The sequence below is a fragment of the Populus trichocarpa genome, chromosome 7 (assembly GCF_000002775.5).
Source record: "Populus trichocarpa isolate Nisqually-1 chromosome 7, P.trichocarpa_v4.1, whole genome shotgun sequence".
Classification (NCBI taxonomy): domain Eukaryota; kingdom Viridiplantae; phylum Streptophyta; class Magnoliopsida; order Malpighiales; family Salicaceae; genus Populus; species Populus trichocarpa.
In genome coordinates, this window is record NC_037291.2 from 4,702,217 (window position 1) to 4,724,105 (window position 21,889).

Sequence of the window (21,889 nt, forward strand, 5' to 3'; positions counted from 1 at the left end):
TATTTAAACTAATTGAATTTCATAATTAAATTCAATGTATAAGCAACAATTCTTTCTCTCTAGCTACCTTTCGGAAAGAACACTATAAAGGCTACGAGTAAAAAAAAAAAAGAGCATAGTCAAATGTCAATTAATATAATAACAAAAAGATTAACTTTGTAAGGTGGCTTTGCCTCTGTCTTGTATAGTGTGAGATATGAAAGGTGTGGTTAAAAATTCATGTGATCGAGATTCAGGTTCTTCCTTCGGACTTGTAAAGAAATTACCTATTCACACTAGGTTCACCAATTATTGAGCCAAATTGAATATTGTTTGGATTTATGAGATTTAAGGTTCGTTTGATATTATTATATTGTGTTTTTATATCGTTTTAATATAATAATATTCAAAATAATTATTATTTTAATATATTTTTAATAAAAAAACACTTAAAAAAAAATTATTACCACCTTTTCTCTAACACTCTTTTACAGTAAAAGATCCTGTAGCCTAAACGAAGCAGGTAGTAGCACCACCTGCGTTTCCATATTAGGTAAATCAGTTCCATAGACAAAAGGAATGGAAAAACACAACTGTGAAAGTGAAATTTGCTTTTTGAAACGAACAGGAGAATTCCAAGTCAAATGTTCTCTCAAATGAAGGCCCCATGGAGGAAAAGCCCTTCTCCGTCCTGTGCCACCCAAACCAAACCAAACCATCCCTTAGATGATCATGACTTGTGTGTATACTTTGAGGTCGGTATCCTATTTAATAGAGATTCCAAAATCCAAATCAATTCCTTCAGCTCCGTTCTTTGCCCCAACCAAAAGACAAAAAAAAGAGCTCCATTCTTTTTGGGTCTCAACAGAATATTTCAAGCGTTGTCAAAGGTGGAGTTATTATTAGAGCTTGAAAAACATAACCTAACAGCTACAACATACCAAAGCAATGAGACACTTCTGTTTAGTGCTGTTCATCTTGGCCATGATCCTACTTGTTACAAACCCATGTCTTGTCAATTGTAGAGCCCTTCGATCAGGAACACAGAACGAAATCAATGATCACCATGAAGCCACTGATACTGATGATCATGGGCCTGGTTCTGTGTCGACCAATATGAAAGCTTCGGTTCATTCAGAGCCTGTCAAGGACGACGGTGGTGGTCGGGTTTCAGCAACTGACCGGCAGGTGTATAAGCCGACTTCCTCTGGACCTAGCGGGGAAGGCCCCGGGCACTAATCATCATCTGTGTATCACCTGTAATTTGTTGTTGAGTTCTATCATGTCTTGTACATTTTTTGTTTCATGTAAGTAGTAGCTACAGAGTATTCGTCTATAAGTGCATGTTTCATGGAAATTCTTTGATGCTGTCTGATGGTGCGCATAGCAGCTGTGAATGTTCTAATTTCTAATTAGAAGAACAAGTAAAATTTATGTTCAAAAAATCACCGAAGAGTTATATTTAGCTAGTTTTTTTTCTATGTATATAGAGGAATTTAATTAATTTCTAATTCAAAGTTTGAATTCAGAAGAAAAACAAAAGGCCAATCTCTCTCTCTCTCGAGTTTTAGACGGTAGTTGATTGTGGATGTTTTTTACTTGAAATTTATTGGGCATTAATTTTCAAGAAATTGTGAAAAGCCTGTCCTCTTGGCAGAGTGGGCTAGGCTGGGGTTCTACTTTCCCTACATATGCAAGACAAAGCCGAAATAATATCTCAGGCCATTACGCTTAATTCATCGTAATAAGATCATGTCAGGTCTGTGTTGTTTCGGACCATGTCTGGGAAAACGGAGGTCCATTTCTAGGTCTCATAAAAAGAGAAACGACACACGGGGCTTGTAGCTCAGTGGCCTTGGCAGGCTTTGCCTTGCCTGAGTGTCCTGGTTCGAGCTCTCGTGTGTACCCAGTACTTGAAGGTTTAACTGTTGTGGTCAATTCGTGTGACTTGTTCCGTCCCCGTCCCGGGTTCGACCCTCTATGTGTACGCCTGTCACCCCCGCGGTGCCTTACCTGCTCCTGGGCTTGCAGGATGTCCAGCGGGCCGTGGGGAATAGTCGTGGTGCGCGTAAGCTGACCCGGACACCCCACGTAAATCAAAAAAAAAAAAAAAGAGAAACGGAAGATTCTTGATAGAAAACTATTTTAGGAGTCTCCTTAGGTCAATTTTAACCATGTTTATTTTCTTAGTTCTCCATTTCCTCTACTGAGCCGGAAGCTTTATTTTTCACGAGCTCTCGACAATGAGTATCAAGCTGATAAAATTCCTTGCACTGCTCACAATACCTCCTGCAAACTACAATGGCCTCGACAGATTTGGTATTTCTGTCAGCTGCTTCTGGACAAGGCAAAAAACTCTGATTTAAAATATTTTCGTAATGCAGGAGACATGGTTTTCCACCTGGTTTTAAGGCTGTTTTCCAACAGTACATCAGCAACCTATCTGAAAAATCAAATAAAAACTAAATAATATTTAGTCAAAGTTTAAATTAGAAAGTTGAGAGACAGAAGTAAATTTGGATATATGGTCTTGAAATATGGACCAGGTTGTATTTAACATATTTATTTATTTGAATCAATTTTTTATTTAATAAAACGATAATAAAAAAAATACACATGTAATAATTGAATAAATTAAAAGAAACAAATTTAAGTAGGGTTGCACAGAAAGAACTCCTACTAATATATAAAAACAATATTGCAATTTTATTGGTAAACAAAGTGAAAATTAAAGGATATTCTATTAAAAATCATCTTAATTTTTTTAATTAATTTATTTTAAAAAATATCAATTAAAATTGAACATGTTGGGCATCCCACACATACACTTAATTAATCTATATTAATTAATTTATATTTAAATAAAAAATCAAATATAAAAAAAGGCCGGCACCTAAATCTCCGTGACCCAACACACTTGGCTCGTTGAGACAGAAGGTGCCACGTGCACAAGCCTGCAAAGGAGGCAAACCTACCAGCCTTCTTTTTTTTCTAAAGACATGGGCAATATGTCAGTTGCCCCTATTTTTTTTAATAAAAAAAATAAAGGTTCAGTCATCATGGTTGGTAGCTAGAAAATTACAGAGGGGTGAAAATCTATTTTAAATCTATTTTCACTTAACAACATTCTTATAACATCAAAAATAAAGAAAATGAACTTCAAGAAACCCAAAAGTAGTCCAAAACCACAAAATCAAATCGGTAAAATAATTTCTCTTTTGACCCGGATCTATCTTTTCAGGCAAGATAAAAGTAAAAAAGTATCTCAATAGGTTCATCTCTTGTTGAATGAAATCCGTTAATACCAAAATCAACTTTTTTTGTCATCAGAATGTGGCCAAATAATGATTTTCTTCTTTTTTTTCAACTACATATTGATGATTTTCTTTCTTCTCTCTCACTTCTAGGGATTGAGAAAAAATAAAATAAGACTTTGGACCAAAACTAAAATTCTAAAAATTATAAGGACTGAAAAAGAAAAAAAAATAGATGGATTAAAAAGAATTTTTTGTGTGAGTTTGAGACTAATCATGAGGTTTCTTCTTATCTTACATTTTGATCCTCTTATGTTGGAAGTTTTCTTTTCTTAGCAAATTCTTAGAGGTGGTCATTAATTTGGTTATAAAAAATTACAATTGAAAAAATATATTTTGAGGATGAAATTAATAAAACAAAATGATATAAGATGGTTACAATGATTTACCTAGTTGATGTAGTAAAAAAGTTAATTAAACAAAAAAAAATCGACATCAATTAAATTAATGCACGAAAATCAAAGCAAAATCCAGCTGAAGAGAATAATTTTCAATACCTTAAGAAACATATATGTATCTTTTTAGACACATACTTACAGTTCACCCTTTTCATGTGAGGCAATTCATCATCCAAATCCTAGAATTTAATTTATACAAACTAACTCGGCCTAGCAATCAAAAAGAAAAATATCAATTTTTATCTTAAAAAACATCCCTTTATGAAAAATGTTTTTGTAAAAGTTCCATTAAGGAAAAATGGCTTGATGCATGTCTATTCACAAATTTATTCTGCAAATCCATTAAAGTTTTTTATTTGTTTGTCTTTTTAAAAAAAAAACTATTCCTTCCATCCCATTATTATTTGATTGGCTCTTTTGTAAATTTAAGTTGTCCCTTTTTATTGGGCTAATTTTAAAATCAAAGTTTATAAATACCAAACTTCCAATTATGACTTTTAATAATTTTAATTTTACAACATAAAAATGTATAGTAGAGAAGAAAAAAAGATATACATGCAATACAAATTAATGAATTGTTATTTTTTTAAAAAAAACTTATGTTTTAAGGCAAATACTTATGGTTAAAGGAACAATAACATTGTTAAAGTTTTCTTTCTTTTTGGTGTCATGTGTCATGTAAAAGTAGTGAAAATAAGCTATTATAGAAAGTCAAAAGTTATTACGAAGATACTAACAGAAAAAAATATTGATCAAATTATTCATTTTTCTTATAAGAATATTGATAAATTATTTTTTTCTAATAAATAAATATGATGATAAAATATTGGTAAAATTATCTTTTTTTTCTTTGAAAGTTTTTTGATCAACTTAAAAAAAATATCATATGTCATATTAGAAAGCTTATAAAAAGCCACATGTCATTACCTTTATAGTTCTTTTGTATTTTGAAGATTTTTTATTCAATATTTGTATATAAAATGTCACATGTCATATTAGGGTAAATATATATAAAAAATTATGATTCATTCATATAATTTGAATTAATATGTTATTTGTTCTTCACCTTTTCCTTCTAATAAGAAGAAACTACAATTAGAAATTGAGTTCTGAGTGGAGATAGATAATTGTCTCGTAAATCAAACAGAGTGTAGGGTTTTTACTTAATTTCAACAAATGTCGCAACCGACATCGCGACGGCCTTAAAAATAAATTCTCGAATATTGAAAAAAAAAAAAGAACGGATTTCTGGCATCTTGTTCTTTGATGGGGAATGATCTTGTTTAAGGAGTCGCCACCTAGTATTATGGTTACTAGGAACCCTAACTGGTCAACAGAGATTCTATGGTACGAGACTGGTTACGCAAAAGGAAAGATATTATCACCCCTTAAGCGTCATACCTAAGGCAGGCTGCATTGCTGACTTTGTCATAAATTGCTAATGTTTTGTTGGTTTATGCTACGGTGGTTTTGCGTGTAATATTCCTGACTCTGGCGTCAGTGAATATTTAACTACAGATATTTCCAACTCTGGCGTTGGTAAATATCACATAGCTATAAAAACAAAATAAATTTAAATCAACTATTTTTTTATTCCTGACTCTGGTGTCAGTGAATAAACAAATCAAATAAATTTATTTTTACGCATCACACAAAAAATAAAATAAATTTAAATCAGTATTTTTTTTATTCCCGACTCTGGCGTCAGTGAATAAATAAATAAAAATAAATTTATTTTTACGCATGCACATATTTTTTTTATTTTTCTAGCTAAATAAAATAAAATACAACGAATAAAAATAATATAAATTTAGACCGGTATTTTTATTCATGCATACACATTTTTTATTTTTTATTTTTCTGCTTTTTATTTTTTTTATTTTTTTGGCTGGACTGGGCCGGGCCCAGCCCAGCATAATTTCTTTGGGGCTGGGTCCAGCTCAGCCCATATGGCTGGGCTAGGCCCAGCCCAGCAAAATTTCTTTGGGGCTGGGTCCAGCTCAGCCCATATGGCTGGGCTAGGCCCAGCCAGCCCGGCCCGGCCACTGGCCCAAGCCAGTGGCCCGGCTGGGCTGAGCAACACGCGTGCGCTAATGCACGCGTGTTGCTGCACTGTGCAAGTGAATTAAAATTCACTTGCACAGTGTACACTTAATTGAAAAGGAGAAGTCGCTTACCTGGTCTGCGAGGCGATGGAGACGGTGGTGAAGCTCTGGCTGGCCGACTACCTCCTCTCCTCTGCTCCTTCTTCTGCTTTCTTTTGTTCCTGTGCTCGCGGTCTGCTTTCTTCTTCCAGCAGATTTTGAGATGACGAAGGAAACAACAATGAAGATGCCGGTTTACTGTGGATACCGATTGTTGTCTTTGTTTTTTGTTTTTGCAGGGATAAAACGATGGCAGGGACAATCAATCCTTGTCTGTGTGTATGCTGCCCTTTTTCTCCCCTGCTCTGCGTGTTATTTCTTTTTGTATTTCTGCGCGCCTCTCTATTTTTTCCTCTGTTTCCCCTCTCCCTGTGTTTTCGTTCTTGACTCTGTATTTTTTTGGGTTGATTGCTCTGTTTTTCTGGGTTTTTTCCTTTGTCTGCAGGGACAAAAGCAATGGCTAAGCCAATACTCCTATCTGTCCTGCTCCTTTACTTTTCCTTCTCTTTTCTGTGTTTTGTTTTTTTGCTCTGTATTTCTGCTCTCTGTTTTTGCTCTCGTTTTCTCTGTTTTTTGGGTCCATCTCCTCCTTCTGCTCTGCTCTGCCTTTTATAAGGCCCAAAGAGCTTGCCCCTCAAACCAGTCCTGGCTTTGCAGGACTGTTATCCCTCCACGAACGGGATTGTGGGCAGAGAACATGGTCACGATTGGGTCTGGCTTTGCTGCCGATTTTCCAGCTTCCCTGTTGAATCGGAATGAAGAAGATGCACGACTGTTCCCCAGCAACGGTGCCGTTTCGACAGAAATGGAAATATTCACTTTGACCCCTAAACAGTTTAAACTTAACAATTGGGATCCTAATCAGTAATAATTGATTTCTAACTGTGCCCTTAGGTTAATTTCAATTAAATCCCTGAATTTATTTAATTAATTAACTCAAAGTTTAATTAAGTCCGCAAACTTATTAATTCTTCTAATTTTATTAATTAAACTAATTCAAATTTTAATTAAATTTTCAAACTTATTAATTCTTCGATTATTGATCAATTAACTCTTAAATTTAATAATCTCATTGTCAACTATATTTAATTTTTATTATTTGTTTAAAAATTGGGTTATGACAACAAATTTAAAAAATAAAAATAAACTAATATAGAAAAAAATATAAGAAATCAATAAAAGAAAAAAAAAACTATAAAGACTATAAAGGAAAAATAAAGATAAATTGCAAAAACAAAAGATAAATTAAAGAAATAAATTGTATATATGAGGTTTTTCATTGCTTCCAACAATTGGATAAACTTTTATATTGTTACAATATTTGAGTTTAAGTTTCATGTAAATTTGTAATCATATTCGTATACAAACTATTTATAATAGATAAGAAATTTATATTATGAATTCTAATACACTTTGAATTCCTATTTGTGATAATCGTTTTCCTAACATTCATATGAGTCCTAAGTATTTTGTAATATGTGCCATTTTAATCTATTAAAGGCTACTCTTCTGAATTGGACTTGGTCTTCTAGTCGATAACGCATAATCTTATCTTTATGGTCGGTGGTATTTTCCTAATCGATTATGATTTCTAACTCTCCTAATCAATCATGATTTCTAAGTCTCTTGACTACTCATTACTTCTAACTCTTTTAGTTGATCACTTTATATCTTTATTGATTGACTTGAACTTTTTTTAAGCTTATTTGATCTTATTGTTAATGATCAAATTTTATCTTTTTTTTTTCTTATTTGGTAATGAACAATTATCCTTTTATTTAGTTGACACGTGATTGTTTATTTTTAGTACAAACAATGTCCTCATATCCTTTTATTTAGGATACATGAAAAACAATATTGATATGCCTTTTATGCTCAAATCGATTGATAAATCAACTATTGCATAATATGGTTAACATGTTCTGGTGCTAGAGTAGGCCTACTCTTGTTTTACAATGATCATGTTTATGGTTGATCATTAATAACACATCTTAATATATTAACAGGTGTTTGTTATTATTCAACGTTGACCAAATGACTAGTCTTTTCTTATCCCAAAACCTATTTTCTTAGTAAGGTGTAAGATTTAACATGATCATTGTAAAACAAGAGCGAACCTAATCCAACATTAGAACAAGTTAACCATATTATGCAACAATCAATTTGTCAATCAATTTGAGCATAAAAGGCATATCAATATTTTTTTTTATTTATCCTAAATAAAAAGATATGGAGGCATTGTTTACACTAAAAATAAACAATCATATGTTAATTAAATAAGAACATTAGTTGTTCATTACCAAATAAAAAAAAAGGATAAATTCGATCGTTAACAATAAGATCAATTAGATTTAAGAAGAGTCCAAGTCAATCAAGAAAGATAAGAAGTGATAAACTAAAAAAGTTACAAGTCATGAGAAGTCAAGGGAGATAGAAAAATAAAATGTTTATTAATGAGCATTCTATTTTTGAACTCCCTAATCATTATGTGATGTTCTTCTAATACCTTCTTACAAACTTTCTTCTATATTCAAACCCCAAGATGCTAGCTCTTTATTCATCATTAAGTTGCAATCGTTACACATGTCTTTTGAAATTAATTGCATGTCTTTAAATAAAACCTTAACCTCTAGTAGCTTGGTAATCATATTCCTTACTAGAGTTTCTTTTATAAATGGTTTCTTCTCTAGAATTTGCTTTTGAGTTGCTAATCCTTATTAGGTCAATTCGGATCTCATCATCCTTCTTAAATCTGTTAACTTCAGAATTTACATTTGTTTATCAATAAGATATATAATTCCTTTCACAGCTCTACCACTTTCAAATCCTTAGTATGACTAGTAGTCATATGCCATCTGTATAATCCTTTAGTATCTTGGGATTTGTCAGCCACAACAAATCTGAACACTTGATTTACTACTAAGAAATCAAATAACTCATTGGTTGTAATGGTTAAGGTAACTCCTTAATAAAAAAAAAAAATACTATCACTATTAGCGATAATCCTCATGTTGATAAATAATGTATTTATTAAAAGGAAAGGGTTTTGTCAACTTCCATTGTTTCGTTTATTAATAATAAATGTCTTGAATTCCATGGTCATTCCAAGATTGTATTTTCCAATATCATTAAAGATGGTCTATTGCATCATTCATGCTTCTTCTTCTCTGCCTAATCCTTATGCCTTTCTTGTTTTTCATGTTTTGCCTAAACTTTAGTATCATCGATTTAGTCATCCTCACTTACGTATGCTATGACATTTATCTTCCTTACATAATCATCTTCTTTCAATTTCAATTATACTTGTTCTTTGGGAAAATCTAGTCATCAACTTTATATCCCTATATATACTTGTTCTTTTAATTTAATATTTAATGATATTTAAGGCCTTTCCTCCACTTTTTTAGTTGAAGGGTACTATTATTTTACTATTTTTATGGACCATTTACTAAATTTATTTGGTTTTACACTATGCATTTTAAATAAAAAGTTTTATATTTTTATTTAGTATCAAAAATTTATTAAGAAATAATTTTGTACTCATATTAGAGGTGATGAATATAAAAAACTTCACACCTTTATTCCTAATTCCAACATTCTTAACAATGCTACTTGCCTTCACACTTATAGCACAATCATGAGCAAAATGGAATTATTGAATATTGTCATCACCATATTATTGAAACAAAACTTGTATTTCTTGATGAAATATTTTTTCCATTTACTTTTTGGTCATCTGTCTTTGAAACCGTTGTATATCTTATTAATCATATGCCAACTCTAATTTTACATTTTAAGTCTTTGTTTGAAATGTTATTTTGATTTTATCCCAACTATACTTTCGTTAAAGGTTTCGGATGATTATGTTTTTTATATTTTTAATCATACAATCATTATAAAATGGCTTTTTCTTCTAATCGTGTGTCTTTCTATGCTATAGTTCACTCTATATTGGTTATGGTGTATAAAGATTTACTTTCATCGTATTTATATTATTATTCATTTTACTTTTCATGAGTCATCCTTTTTTATTTTTCAATTTTTTAGTCTAACTAATGTTACCCATGACTCTATCCCTGAATCATCATCTTTTACTAAGAGAAAATTAGATCCTAAGTGGCAATCTGCTATGATTGCTAAAATTTCAACCTTGGCTTTTAATGATTCCTAGTCCTATTACCATATGTTCCAACTATGAAAGTGGTGGGTTGTAAATAAGTATAAAGATTAAATGCATAGTAAATGGGACTCTTGAGTGCTACAAAGCATGTCTGATGGCTACAGGTTATCAATTAGCAAGAAATGGTTGATTTTTAAGACATATTGTCTAGTGATAAAGCTTTACATTATTTAAATAGTGCTTAGTATTGATGTTACTTGGGGTTGTTCGACTCATCAACTTGATGTTATAATGTTTTTCTCTATGGACTTTTGGATATGAATATATTTATAGCTCAACCTTCTATCTTTGTTGATCTTTAGTTTCCTAACTATGTTTGCAATCTTAAATGTTCTCTTTATGGTCTAAAACAAACATTTCGTGCATGGTTTGATTGACATAATCATTCCTTAGTTTTTTCAGAATTTTATTGCTCCAGAATTGATACTTTGTTGTTCATTCTCGGTATTGATAAGGCTATGATATTTTTATTAGTTTATATTGATGACATTTTACATATTGGTGATAATCTTATCTTTTTTCAGCATTTTATTACTCATTTGGGTACTAAGTTTGTCATTCATGACCTAAGACTATTTTATTATTTTCTTATCATTAAGGTTTTTTCCATTATTGATGGTTTACTTCTTTCATTGTAATGGTATATTGCTAAGTTTAGGAAGAAAGATGGAATGTTCGAGTGTAAACCAATTGCTACTCCTAGTAGGTTCCCTTGATCCAAATCAACTGGTTTCTTTTTTCATACTCAACATCGTGATGAACGCAAAAAACAAGTATGATATTTTAGAAATGAGTAAAGAGAAAAAAAAAATCACCACATAGTATTATGGTCATTAAAAAATCCTACAGGGTTATTAGAATTTTAAAATAAAAAATTGATTATGTTAAAGAGAAGAAATTATCACTATAAAGCATCTTACCTTATATATATATATTTGTGAATTATTACCATCTTGTAATTCATTTTCTTTTAAAAATTTCATAACTTGAGTCAACATTTTATATTTATAAGATTTTTACATTGTGATATTGTAGAAAGACACCACAAGGAAAGGTTCTAATCTAGGGGTAAATTATTGTTCTATACATTTCATAAAAATAGTTAATTAATTTTGAAAACTAGACGAACTATTCAATTCATTATATAAAACTAATAAAAAAACTAATTTAGGTGATATAAAAGTCGTATTTTTTAAGTGAAAGTTATAAATAATATTTTTTTTTCATTAACACCACCAGCCCACAAAACCAACTGCTTAAAGAGCAAACCCATTATAGTCTAGCCCAGTTAGAAACCAAATACCATCTTTACATTTTGGAGCCCGGATCAGACCAAGATCTAAAGCGGTTTTCTTTGCATTGCCCATGGTTTTTCATTTCCTTTTGTTGGTTTCTCATCCTTTTCTACCGAGGAAAGGTGAAGGATCAGAAGAAAGAAACCAAACATGGTGGGACAGTGGACGATGACTAAACCTAGCCGGAGCGACGAGGTTTTGGATGCAAATCAACAGCTCCAAATTACCAATCAAATTAGAGCTCAGTTTGATTCTATGGTCCCCAAACGACCTAGCAAGCCCAGCAGAAGTGAATCCGACACCACAACAACACCAACCTCTTCGCTTTCTGAAATTGAACAAGACAATATTCCTGAGCTCGACAAGCTTCGATCTCTTCAATCTCAATCTCCTGTATGTTACCTTCACTCAACTTTTACTTTTTTTTTGGATATGTTGGTTTCTCTGACAGTAACAGGAGAGAGATATATATATAGAACATGTTCTGCCCTGCCCAGGTTTTATTTTCAGCTGAGGGAGCCAATATGGTGCAAGATGAGTTTGTGGAGACTCAATACTACACAGAGTTGGATTCTATTGACAAGCAACACCACACTGTACAGATCAATCTTTGAGTGTATTTGATTGAATTGTATAAGTTATATGGTGATATTTCTTTTTTGTTAATCCCAGATGTAACTTTGCTTATCTTTGATTTTATTTTGATTTTCTGGCCATTGAGCAGACAGGAAGTGGGTTTATAAATGTGGTGAGAGGAGAAGAACATGAAAAAAATGGATATGGAATCCAATTGTCAAGTGCTGCTGCAGGAGGTAAACTAGTCTCTTGTTTCAGAAGCAACCCTGCAACAAACGATTGGACTCCTAGCCCAGAAGACGATCAGGTATTTTAATTATTAATATGTCAATAAATCAAGCTGGCTAGGTTGGTTTCTTTTTGCTGTCATTATTATGTATGTATTGGTGGAAGATCATGTCCTGTTCTATATTTAGGTGTTTGTTTCATCCAAGCCCAATCGGAGTGAGAGCTGTTAGATCTGCACTGATGAGAGGAAAATGGTGAATTATCCGACCATCATCTATGGGTTTGGCTTCTTGAATTTTTCCTTTTAAGTATTATTTTATTGTATAAGATTGGATAAGGATGGTTTTTGCTCATGCTTGAAAAGTTGACAAACGGAGACAGGCTTCATGTGAATTATTCAACCACCACCATCTACGTGTTTTTTTGTCTATTTTCCTTGTGATAATATATACACGCGCGCGCGTGTCTGACCACAACGCCCAGCACTACGAGGGTGTCTTTTCTTTTCTTTTTTTAAGAAAGCGTCAAACATTGACCGTGATTTTAAAAAATTTTAAATTTATTTTTGTTTTAAATTAAATTTTGTTTTCTGTGTTTTTATATTATTTTTATTTATTAATGTTAAAAATTAATTATTTTAAAAAGCAATTTTAACTACTCTCTAAAACAAGCTTGAAATTTCAGCTCTCTCCACATTAACAGAAAGCAAGCGTGCATTTGATGTTAGGGTGGTATTGTGATATAGAGGGTTTTTTGTTTGAAAACTTATTAAAATAACTTTTTCTCTATATTTTGATTTTATTCTTGACATGAGTATATTAAAATAATTAAAAAACATGAAATTTAGTTTTTTTTTTTTAAAGAGAACACACTTTTAAAGAACATTTAAAACTAAAGTCTCTATGCCTCCAAATATTCATTTAAGATCTTGTTTGGTGCTGTGTTTGCATTGAAGTTTTATTAAATTTTGATTTTTTTACTTTAAATTAATTTTTTTTATGTTTTTGAATTGTTTTAATGTATTATTGTTAAAAATAAAATTTAAAAAATAAAAAAAATATTATTTTAAGTTATTTTAAAATAAAAAATACTTTAAAATGAAATATTAACTATATTTCTAAATAAACCTTGAAAGTAGAGAATGTATATTTCAGTGGTGTAAATTTTTCTAATCACATAATAATAGTAATGTGTTTGTGTCAAATTTAAAAATATTTTATTTTTTTATTTTAAATTAATTGTTTTGATTTTTTTAAATGGTTTTAATATGCTAATATTAAAAATAAATTTTAAAAAATAAAAAATATTATCTTAATATATTTTCAACTAAAAAATATTTGAAAAATAATTATTTTATTTTTTTTGTTGGCCAAAAAACCAGAGCCAAAAAAACTATAAAAGTATCAGTTGATGTTTTCTTCCAAAAAATCTAGAAATGTAATTTAATTGTTGTCATAAAAAAAGAAAGAAAAAAGAATGGGGTATTGTATTCTTTTGGCTTGATATTTCTGTTATCAAACAGTTTGAATTGGAAAATAAAATGAAAAGATTCCTAGAATGTTGTTTAATTTTTTTTTTAAAAAAACATTTTTAGTTTGTGTTATTTCTAAAAAGAAAACTTCTTTTAGTTTGTGCTATTTTTCAATTAATCTTTTTTGGAAAAAGTATTATTTTAACAATTCACGAATTTCTATGAAAAAATAGGATGAGCATTTGTATAAATCAAATAGAAGCTAGAATATCTAAATGTGATTTGTGTTTGTTGAAAAAGTATTTGTATAAATAAATTATTTTGAAAAAACTAAGCTGTGCTGTGATTTTATTGCAAAAAGTTTTTATTATTCATTGTTGGATTGGAATAGTATATATTTTTTAACTTTTTATTTTGATCCTCAAATATTTTTCTCACTTGATTTTGTCATTTTAAGATCAAATTAAAGCCCAATTGCTTTTGATTTGTTAAGGAATTGTGAGATTAAAAGATAGAGGATCAAACAAAAAATGATGAGGAAAATAAGTGGCAACTCAGAATTTTGTAGAAAAATTTCAATTTGATGCCTCTGGTTTTCAATTATTAAATGGTCAAATCCCTTTAGTTGTCAGAAATGTAATTTTGATATCGAATTTTATTTTTTTATTTTTCAGTATTTCTTGGAAGAGAGAGAGATACATGGATTTCAATGTAAAGAAAAAGCCATTATTAACGTTGATTTCGACCACAAAATAATTGATCTAAATGTTAATAAATTTTATTTGACGAAGGGAGTTTCACTAGGTGTTATTTTATTTTTTCCTTCTCCTTGCTTGAGAAGGTAGATTTGTCTGTTATAAGATTTTGAATTTGAGTTTATTTATAGTTTTTGAGTTTTTGAATTTGAATTTGAAGCCATATATATATTTTTTTCTAGGTGTTTTGGATTCAAATTATATATTTGAGCAAAATAAAGTCAAAGTCCAAATTTTTTAGTAATATCTAGTCACTAAACTCTACAAACAACACACGATGCTTCATTTGTTTTTTAAAAAAACAAAATAGGTCATCCACTCTTAGAAGAATATATATATATAAAAGTCTCATGCACGTGGGTTGGGCTAAAAGGCCCACATGCTTGGGCTCTTTTGTTTAGAAGGCTCAGGCATGTTGGGCCACTAGACCCACATGTCTAGGCTTCTTGTTAGCTTTTTTTTATTTTATATTTATGTAAAAAATAAAGTTAATAAAAAAAAATCATTAAACTATGTTGATTCCATGACTCGAGTTTCATGTTTGATAATTAATCCGCAAAGTTCGAGTCGGTCCAATATCTTGTCGTCTAAATATTTTTTTTAAATATGTTAGATTGATTTTTTTAAGTATTTGGTTTATTTTGAATTTGTCTTCGCGATGCATTTTTTTTCCTTAAAGATTAATTTGTTCAATTTGATTTTTACATGATTGTTAATGTCTCATGATCTAGATTGTGGGTGTAATAGGTTGACATGAGTTGATTCAGGTCGTTTCAATATGTCACCACGTTAATATTTTTTTAAAAAATATTATTTTGTAGACTTTTTGTTCCTTTAATTTGCTTTATTCCAGTTTCATCCTTTAGCTTTTTTTTAAATAAAAAATATATCTTATTAGTTATCTTATAATTAGCTAAAAATAAATTAAAAAGAAAACAATTAAACCTATTGGATTCCATAGCTTAAATTGTGGGCTTAGCATGTTAGGCTTTGAAGTCTAGGTTGATCAAATAAGTTGTCATCTTATTATTATTATTTTTTAAAAAAATGTAATACTTCAATTTTTTTAAGCATTTGGTTTATTTTGAAATGATCTTTATGGTATGTTTCGTTTTGGTTTCTATATGATTAATTGATTTTAATATATTTTTTATAGGGTTTTTTATCATCTTGAATTTTTTTAAAAATCTAAACCATATTATTTTCTATCATCTAGTTTATCGGGTTGAATGATACTGCAATTTTTTTCAAAAATCTTGATTTTTTTTCTTGATTGAAGGGTATTTTTGTTGACTTAAAAGGGATATTTCCATATTAAGACTATCACGTATTGTACATGTGACTGTTAATTAAAAACAAAATTAGTGGACAACGGGGTATATTAGAGAATACGAATGGAAGCCATTGTTCAATCTCTTATTTCTCAACCAAAGAAATTTACATCTACAAGGACTGAAATGTGATGCAATTGAAGCATAATAACTGAAATGTAAATAATAAAACATACAGGGACTTAAATGTGAATTTGGTCAAAACTATCAAAATTATCAAAATGCAACCCTATGTACAGTGATGAATATTGATGGATCAGTAATTGAGGGTCATTATGTATATTTAAGAGTTTGTTGTGAAGCAACCCTATGTACAGTGATGAATATTGATGGATCAGTAATTGAGGGTCATTATGTATATTTAAGAGTTTTAATTGAGGGCAATAAAACTGCAGCGTATCAGTCTCAGTTGGAGGAAAATACTTCTCACATAAGTAGTTGAGGCAATCTGTCTCGCACTATAGCTTAAATGGCTGTCACAAAATTTTCGTCTCTTTATTTAGTTGAGGCCATCTGTCCCGCACTAATTTTTTTTTATCTTTTTATATTTAATAGATTTAAAATTTAGCAACATTGTTTGTTATTTTTTGAAAAAATATTTTTTTAATTAAATCAATCCTATTTTCTATTTTTTTTTCTATTTATTAACAACATAAATAACATGAAATGAGCTTCTTAAATCACTCTTAACATATGTAGTAAATAATTAGCCTTTTATTTTGCCTACTGGTGGTGGCGGTGGTGTATACACGTGGAATTAAATTCACGTTTTATTTAATAATACAATATATTTAATTAAACAAATATAAATTAAAAAAATAATGATTAAATTCAAAATGAATGCAAACTGGACAATAAAGTTGATTTTTAAAAGATTTAGTGCGAATATTAAGGTTTCTGAGAGAGAGAAAAGAGAGGGAGGATAAAAAAAACAACCGCAATTGAATCACTATAAATATGACAATAATTGCCACTCTATTAGCTTCACCACCACCATATGCATCGAATAACATGGTGGTGGGCTGTTTTGGACATTGGACGACTCTCCACGCACTGTCCATAAGGCGTAGGGAACATCAATGCATGCGTAGCAGGCGTCAACAAATTTTTTTATTTTATAATATTTTAATATATTTAATTACTAAACAATCTCTAAGAGCATCACCATATGGAAAAGACAAAAACATCTTTTCAAACTAGCCTTAGATTTTTTGTTTTTAAGATTAAATTTGTCATTTCTCTATGTTAAAGATAAAAAAAACAAAACAAAAAACCCATATCTTTAAGTTCAATATTCTTTTAACTTTCAAGGGTATTTACATTAACTTGTTGTGCCAAAAAAAATTAAAAAGATAAAATAGCCCATCAACAAATGGTCTATAATTTTTTGCTTTTAAAGACAACAAAGTTATTTTACTACGTGAAAGAAGGTATTCAAACTAAATTGTTCCCAATTAATTTACTAATAACCATGAGATTCCCTCGAAAAGATGATTTTACCCCATCAGTTAAGCAATTGGTTTTTGTAGATAAGAGAAAGAAGTAAATACACTATGTTAATCCACAATGTTTTATCTCTCATACTACAATACATCACTGACCTCTTTTAGTTTTTAACTAGTTTTACACTCTTATTTGGATTTTAAATTAATTTTTAATGTAAAAACAAATCAATATTATGAATGTGTTTTCAAATATCATGATATTTTTTAATTAAAAAACTTAAAGATGTTGTTTATGTTTAATAAAATAAATAAAAAAAATGTAAACTAATAAAATTCTAAAAAGAGTTGTTAATGTTAATTAAGTAGTAAAGCAAAACACTAATGTTCTTAATAAAAGTAAAAGATATATGAATATGCAAATGATTAATCTAGACTATTCTTTTTATTTTTTATATTTTTTTAATTTCATTTTAGAGTTTAATTATGGTTTCTAAGAAATTTTTTTTTATATTTTTATAAATAAATCATGTAAATATATTTTTATATAAAATATAAAAGGAAAAAATTAAAGAAAACTATAATAATCTCCTTGAAGCATTATGAAATTAAATAATAAAAAAAATAAGAGAGATGGAATTAGTTAAAATTATAACATAAAATTAATGAAAAGTTCAAACAAAAAAAGGATATATTAATTAAAATTTAAATAAAAAGTTTACCAAAAATACATAAATTAAAAAACAAATGTATTTTGTTTGCTGTGGCAAATAACTTGTCCTGTAATGGAGAATTTTCAGGTCATCTCTAGTGACTGGAAAATAGAGATTTAAGTTTTGGGATTAAAAAACTTTATTTTTAATTTGTTTTAACATGAAAACACCTTAAAAACGCTCTAAAAACCTCAATAAGTACATTTCCAACCTAGAACACCCTCTAACTAATGTAAATAAACAAAATTTCAATGAATTAAGAAAAAACATTATGGAACTTGTTTTACCTTTTCTAACATGGTTGAAGGGAAACTCTATTTCTATTGAACTTCTCTAAAAAAAATATGAACTTAGTGACAACAAAATTGGCCTTTTAAATAGTCAAAATACAACCTTCTAAACAATTTCTTTGTCCTATTATTTTTAAATCTCTCTCTCTCTTTTTCTCTCTCTCTCTCATTCTTTCTCATCTCAATATTCAAGAACTGAAATATAAAATAAATAAAATTTTGGATCAAATTGTAAATTTCTAAAACAAAAATACCAAACAATACACAAACTAAACATTCAAGGAGCAAAAACAACTTTGCTCCACTAAAATCTAAACGGGCATGTTTTGTTTTTGTTTTTGTTAATTTTCAAAGTTAGTCCCTTTTCTTTTAATTTTTTTTTACTATAACCTAAAGCTCTATTTTGCAAAAGTGATTTTTAATCGAATGTTGGAATATTGTAGACATATCATATACCTGAGAGTATGCAAATTGAAAGATATCCAAATACATAAAAATAAAAAAAATGATTAAAATGAAAAAAAGGTGCGGGGATTGAAATGAAAAAAAAAAGTTACTCTGCTATAAAAAAAGGTCCTTTTTCTTATTTTTCAAAAGAGGATAAATAAAAATGATGTGAAGAAAAACATGAAATTAATGTAGAGACAAAATTATAATTGGATTGTAAATGATACGACTCAAATATATAGTTTTAGAATAATTGATCATTAATACTGTTAAATTATATTCAAATTTTCTACTTATTAATTCCTTGGGCTGCTGTTTTAAGCTTCCAGGCTAACAAGCTTAAGATCGAACGTAGCATTAAAAATAAGATGATAATTTTATCTACCCTTTTGTGGATACTAATTTGAATTAATTTATATAAATAAGTCTTTTAAATAGTTATTTTATTCTATATTATGAAATGAATATTATTAAACTTGCCCAAACAATATGATTCAGGTAATGAATATCTAAATAAATATTTAAAATTCAATAAATAAAATATAAATATTAAAATTTTTTATTTGTTAAATGATAAATAAGATATAATATAAAATTATTCTTGAGGTTGTTATTTTCATCTTTAAGAAAGAGTTTGAAATATAATATCGATTGTTTTTTAAATTATTTTTTACTCGAAAATATATTAAAATAATATTTTTTTTATTTTTAAAAATTATTTTTATATTAGCATATCAAAATAAAACATATATATATATAAAAAATAATTTAAACAATTTTTGTTTTTCAAAATTTGCCCCACCATTTGGTATGGAATAACAAACGGAGGCTTAAAAGTAAACATCTAGAACTTCATTAGGCTTGAAAGTTGAAAGCATTAATCTACTACTGTTTCACAAATCAAATAATAGTCAATTATATTTCAACGACACGTATGCAGTCAAAGCTGGTTTTTTTTTTTATTATTTTCCTAACTCCACCAAATCCCAAAGTTTACAATAGCACATCATTCAACAAGGGTAGCCTTAATAATCCAGGATTGGGAATTTCTGTGAATTATGCAATACAGAAAAGTAATAATACTATGCATAGAATATGAATTAACATTACATTTATTGTCCTCATACTCATCTTTTTTTCCTCACCGAAATCACTAAATTCAGATGAAAAGGGTTTTGCATTCTTTCTACCTGCCGGACGGGCGGATATGCAGCCTAAGCGAGCAGGCTGTGAGTGTTCGGGCGAACTTTGCAGATGAGTTGCAGTGGGGTAATTTTCAACATGAGTGTCGCTGCCGTTTCAGTCATATCGACGTCCTTTCCATCAATAGTTGAGAACTCAAAACATTGAAGCAATTGGCCCATAACCATGTTTATCACTCTAAGTGCCATAGCTTCTCCAGGACAACCTCTCCTTCCTAACCCAAATGGCATTAGCCTGTATGGTTCACCTTTCCCATTTTCAAATCTTTCAGGCTTGAAACTTAATGGATCCTCCCACACGTCGGGATTTCTATGAATGGACCATGCATTTACAAGTACCATTGCACCTGATGGAATATCATAGCCTCCAAGGGAGCAGCGCTCGGATGCCACATGTGGTACCAGGAGCGGAGCTGGTGGACATAATCTCAGGTTTTCATAGATGATACACTGAATATAATGTAGATTAGAGAAATCTGGTTCATCCACCAAGCGGTCTTGACCAACTTGGGTGTCCACTTCGTCTATCGCTTTCTTTAATACGCGTGGATTATTCAGCAGGTTGGAAAATGCCCATTCTAAAGACATAGCAGAGGTCTTTGTCCCGGCAACCAACATCATCTGCAGAAAATAGTGGATAACCAATCATAAATCAGAAAGATTGAAACAAAAGGAATATACATACATATATAATTGGAATAACCATAAGTCGTCAGATACGTGTGTTTATTACGTATTTATCCAAAAATAGAAAAAGAATTTAGGCCAGCAGAGTGAGATTTGAGACTAACCAGAATAATGCCTTTGATGATTTCGTCGGTATAGTATTCTGGTTCCGATTCTTGCAAAGCGAGCAAATGGCTAACCATAGTGTTTCTATCCTTATCAACTCTATGTTCATCAATGAGTCCTTGCCAGAAAGCGTCCATCCTTTTACCTAGCTGAGTCATCCTGTTCTTAAATCCATCATAATCAATGCACTGCAAAATGGGAAATAAATCCCCAAGATTTGTCACCCTAGTACACTCAGAAAACTCTTGCATCATGTCCTTAAATCTCCTTGACTCTTCAAGCCCATCAACATCTTCACCATAATACTTCTTCCCTGCAACCATTCTCATCATTATATTAAAGTTAAGATCCAACAACATTGTCCTTAACTCTATCACGGCGGAACCATCTCCACACGTTTTATGAATTTTACGGAGTAAATTCTTTATTTCTTCTCTTCGGACGCTCGAAAATGTGTTGAGGCGACTTGATGAGAAGACTTCGATGGCAGTAAGGCGACGAAGATTACGCCAATGATCACCATATGGTGCTGCAGCAAGGGTGGTGAAGTTGTAGTTCAATACCTTGCCATTTAGAAAAGGAGGACGGTTGGCCAAGATAATGTCATTCTTGGTGAAACATTCTTCGACGGCTGATGGTGATGATACGATGATCACAGTTCGGAACCCAAAATTAAGAGTCACGATCGGACCATTTTTTTGTGCGATGTCGTGTAGAGTTCGGTGGATGGCCCTGGGTTGTTTGAGGAGAGGAAGATGGCCTAAAATTAGTCGACCTGGTGGGCTTGGTGGGAGCTTCATGCGGTACTTTCTTGCATGTTGCAAGAGGGTGACAACAAGAAGAAGAAAGAAACCACCCAGAAGAGAGTATTGCAGGATGTCTTCCATTTTTTTAACTGATTGATAGTCTTGTCTAATTAACCAGTTCTAATGTTTTGGGATGTGAATAAGAAGATCTAATCCTTCTTCTATTTATATAGAATGATTGCTTCTGCTCTCTATTTGAATTTAATTTGTAGGATTTTAACCGGTTCGCATACTTTGACCTTGATTTAATGGTAATATATACTTTGTTTTTTTTTTTTTTTTAATTATGATTATTATTATTTATTTATATTTTGATTTGGTCTTTCTAAGATTAAAGGGTGGATAAGCCGTCGCAAGTATAGTTATTTATTTATTTTTTAATTGGTTAGTGTGGTTTTGAGTTGGTCTAAAGCAAATTATTTACATATTAATTCCTCGCATGTCAAATAAGAAAAACAAAGCACTACCATCAAGTACATGGCAAAAAAACCATTTCATTTAAAAATATAAATATTATTCTTTAATA

General features: G+C 30.2%; 2 protein-coding genes and 1 long non-coding RNA gene across 5 annotated transcripts; 1 reads left to right on the forward strand and 2 right to left on the reverse strand.

Annotated features, from left to right (window-relative positions):
* Positions 1-528: 528 nt before the first annotated feature.
* On the reverse strand, positions 529-6,944 carry LOC112328200 (uncharacterized). Of its 2 annotated transcripts, none has more exons than XR_002982884.2 (2): positions 5,869-6,944; positions 529-1,236 (listed from the first exon to the last, which is right to left on the reverse strand). It is a non-coding gene; the product is annotated as an uncharacterized LOC112328200 (long non-coding RNA). The 2 variants fall into 2 exon arrangements; XR_008059672.1 differs by having other exon boundaries at positions 529-2,422.
* A 4,383-nt stretch (positions 6,945-11,327) lies between these two features.
* Positions 11,328-12,544, forward strand: LOC18101167 (uncharacterized). Of its 2 annotated transcripts, none has more exons than XM_006380620.3 (4): positions 11,328-11,703; positions 11,808-11,906; positions 12,035-12,193; positions 12,303-12,544. In XM_006380620.3, exons 1-4 carry the CDS (start codon positions 11,461-11,463, stop codon positions 12,342-12,344), a joined length of 543 nt encoding a protein of 180 aa, XP_006380682.1. In that variant the 5' UTR covers positions 11,328-11,460; the 3' UTR covers positions 12,345-12,544. The 2 variants fall into 2 exon arrangements, with proteins under 2 accessions (XP_006380682.1, XP_024460911.1); XM_024605143.2 differs by having other exon boundaries at positions 11,347-11,703; positions 11,787-11,906.
* A 6,960-nt stretch (positions 12,545-19,504) lies between these two features.
* LOC18101166 (cytochrome P450 81Q32) lies at positions 19,505-21,529 on the reverse strand. Its single transcript, XM_006380619.3, has 2 exons — positions 20,557-21,529; positions 19,505-20,386 (listed from the first exon to the last, which is right to left on the reverse strand). The coding sequence occupies exons 1-2, from the start codon at positions 21,442-21,444 to the stop codon at positions 19,778-19,780; spliced, it is 1,497 nt and encodes a 498-aa protein (XP_006380681.1). The 5' UTR covers positions 21,445-21,529; the 3' UTR covers positions 19,505-19,777.
* Positions 21,530-21,889: the final 360 nt, after the last annotated feature.

Excerpts from the sequence above, each read along its gene's own strand:
- LOC18101167 (XM_024605143.2), top strand. The coding sequence starts at position 11,461 with ATGGTGGGACAGTGGACGATGACTAAACCTAGCCGGAGCGACGAGGTT. Across the intron at positions 11,704-11,786 it reads CTCTTCAATCTCAATCTCCT|AACATGTTCTGCCCTGCCCA; the intron begins GTATGTTACCTT and ends ATATATATATAG. Across the intron at positions 11,907-12,034 it reads TTGACAAGCAACACCACACT|ACAGGAAGTGGGTTTATAAA; the intron begins GTACAGATCAAT and ends GCCATTGAGCAG.
- LOC18101166 (XM_006380619.3), bottom strand. The coding sequence starts at position 21,444 with ATGGAAGACATCCTGCAATACTCTCTTCTGGGTGGTTTCTTTCTTCTT. Across the intron at positions 20,387-20,556 it reads TCATCAAAGGCATTATTCTG|ATGATGTTGGTTGCCGGGAC; the intron begins GTTAGTCTCAAA and ends TATTTTCTGCAG.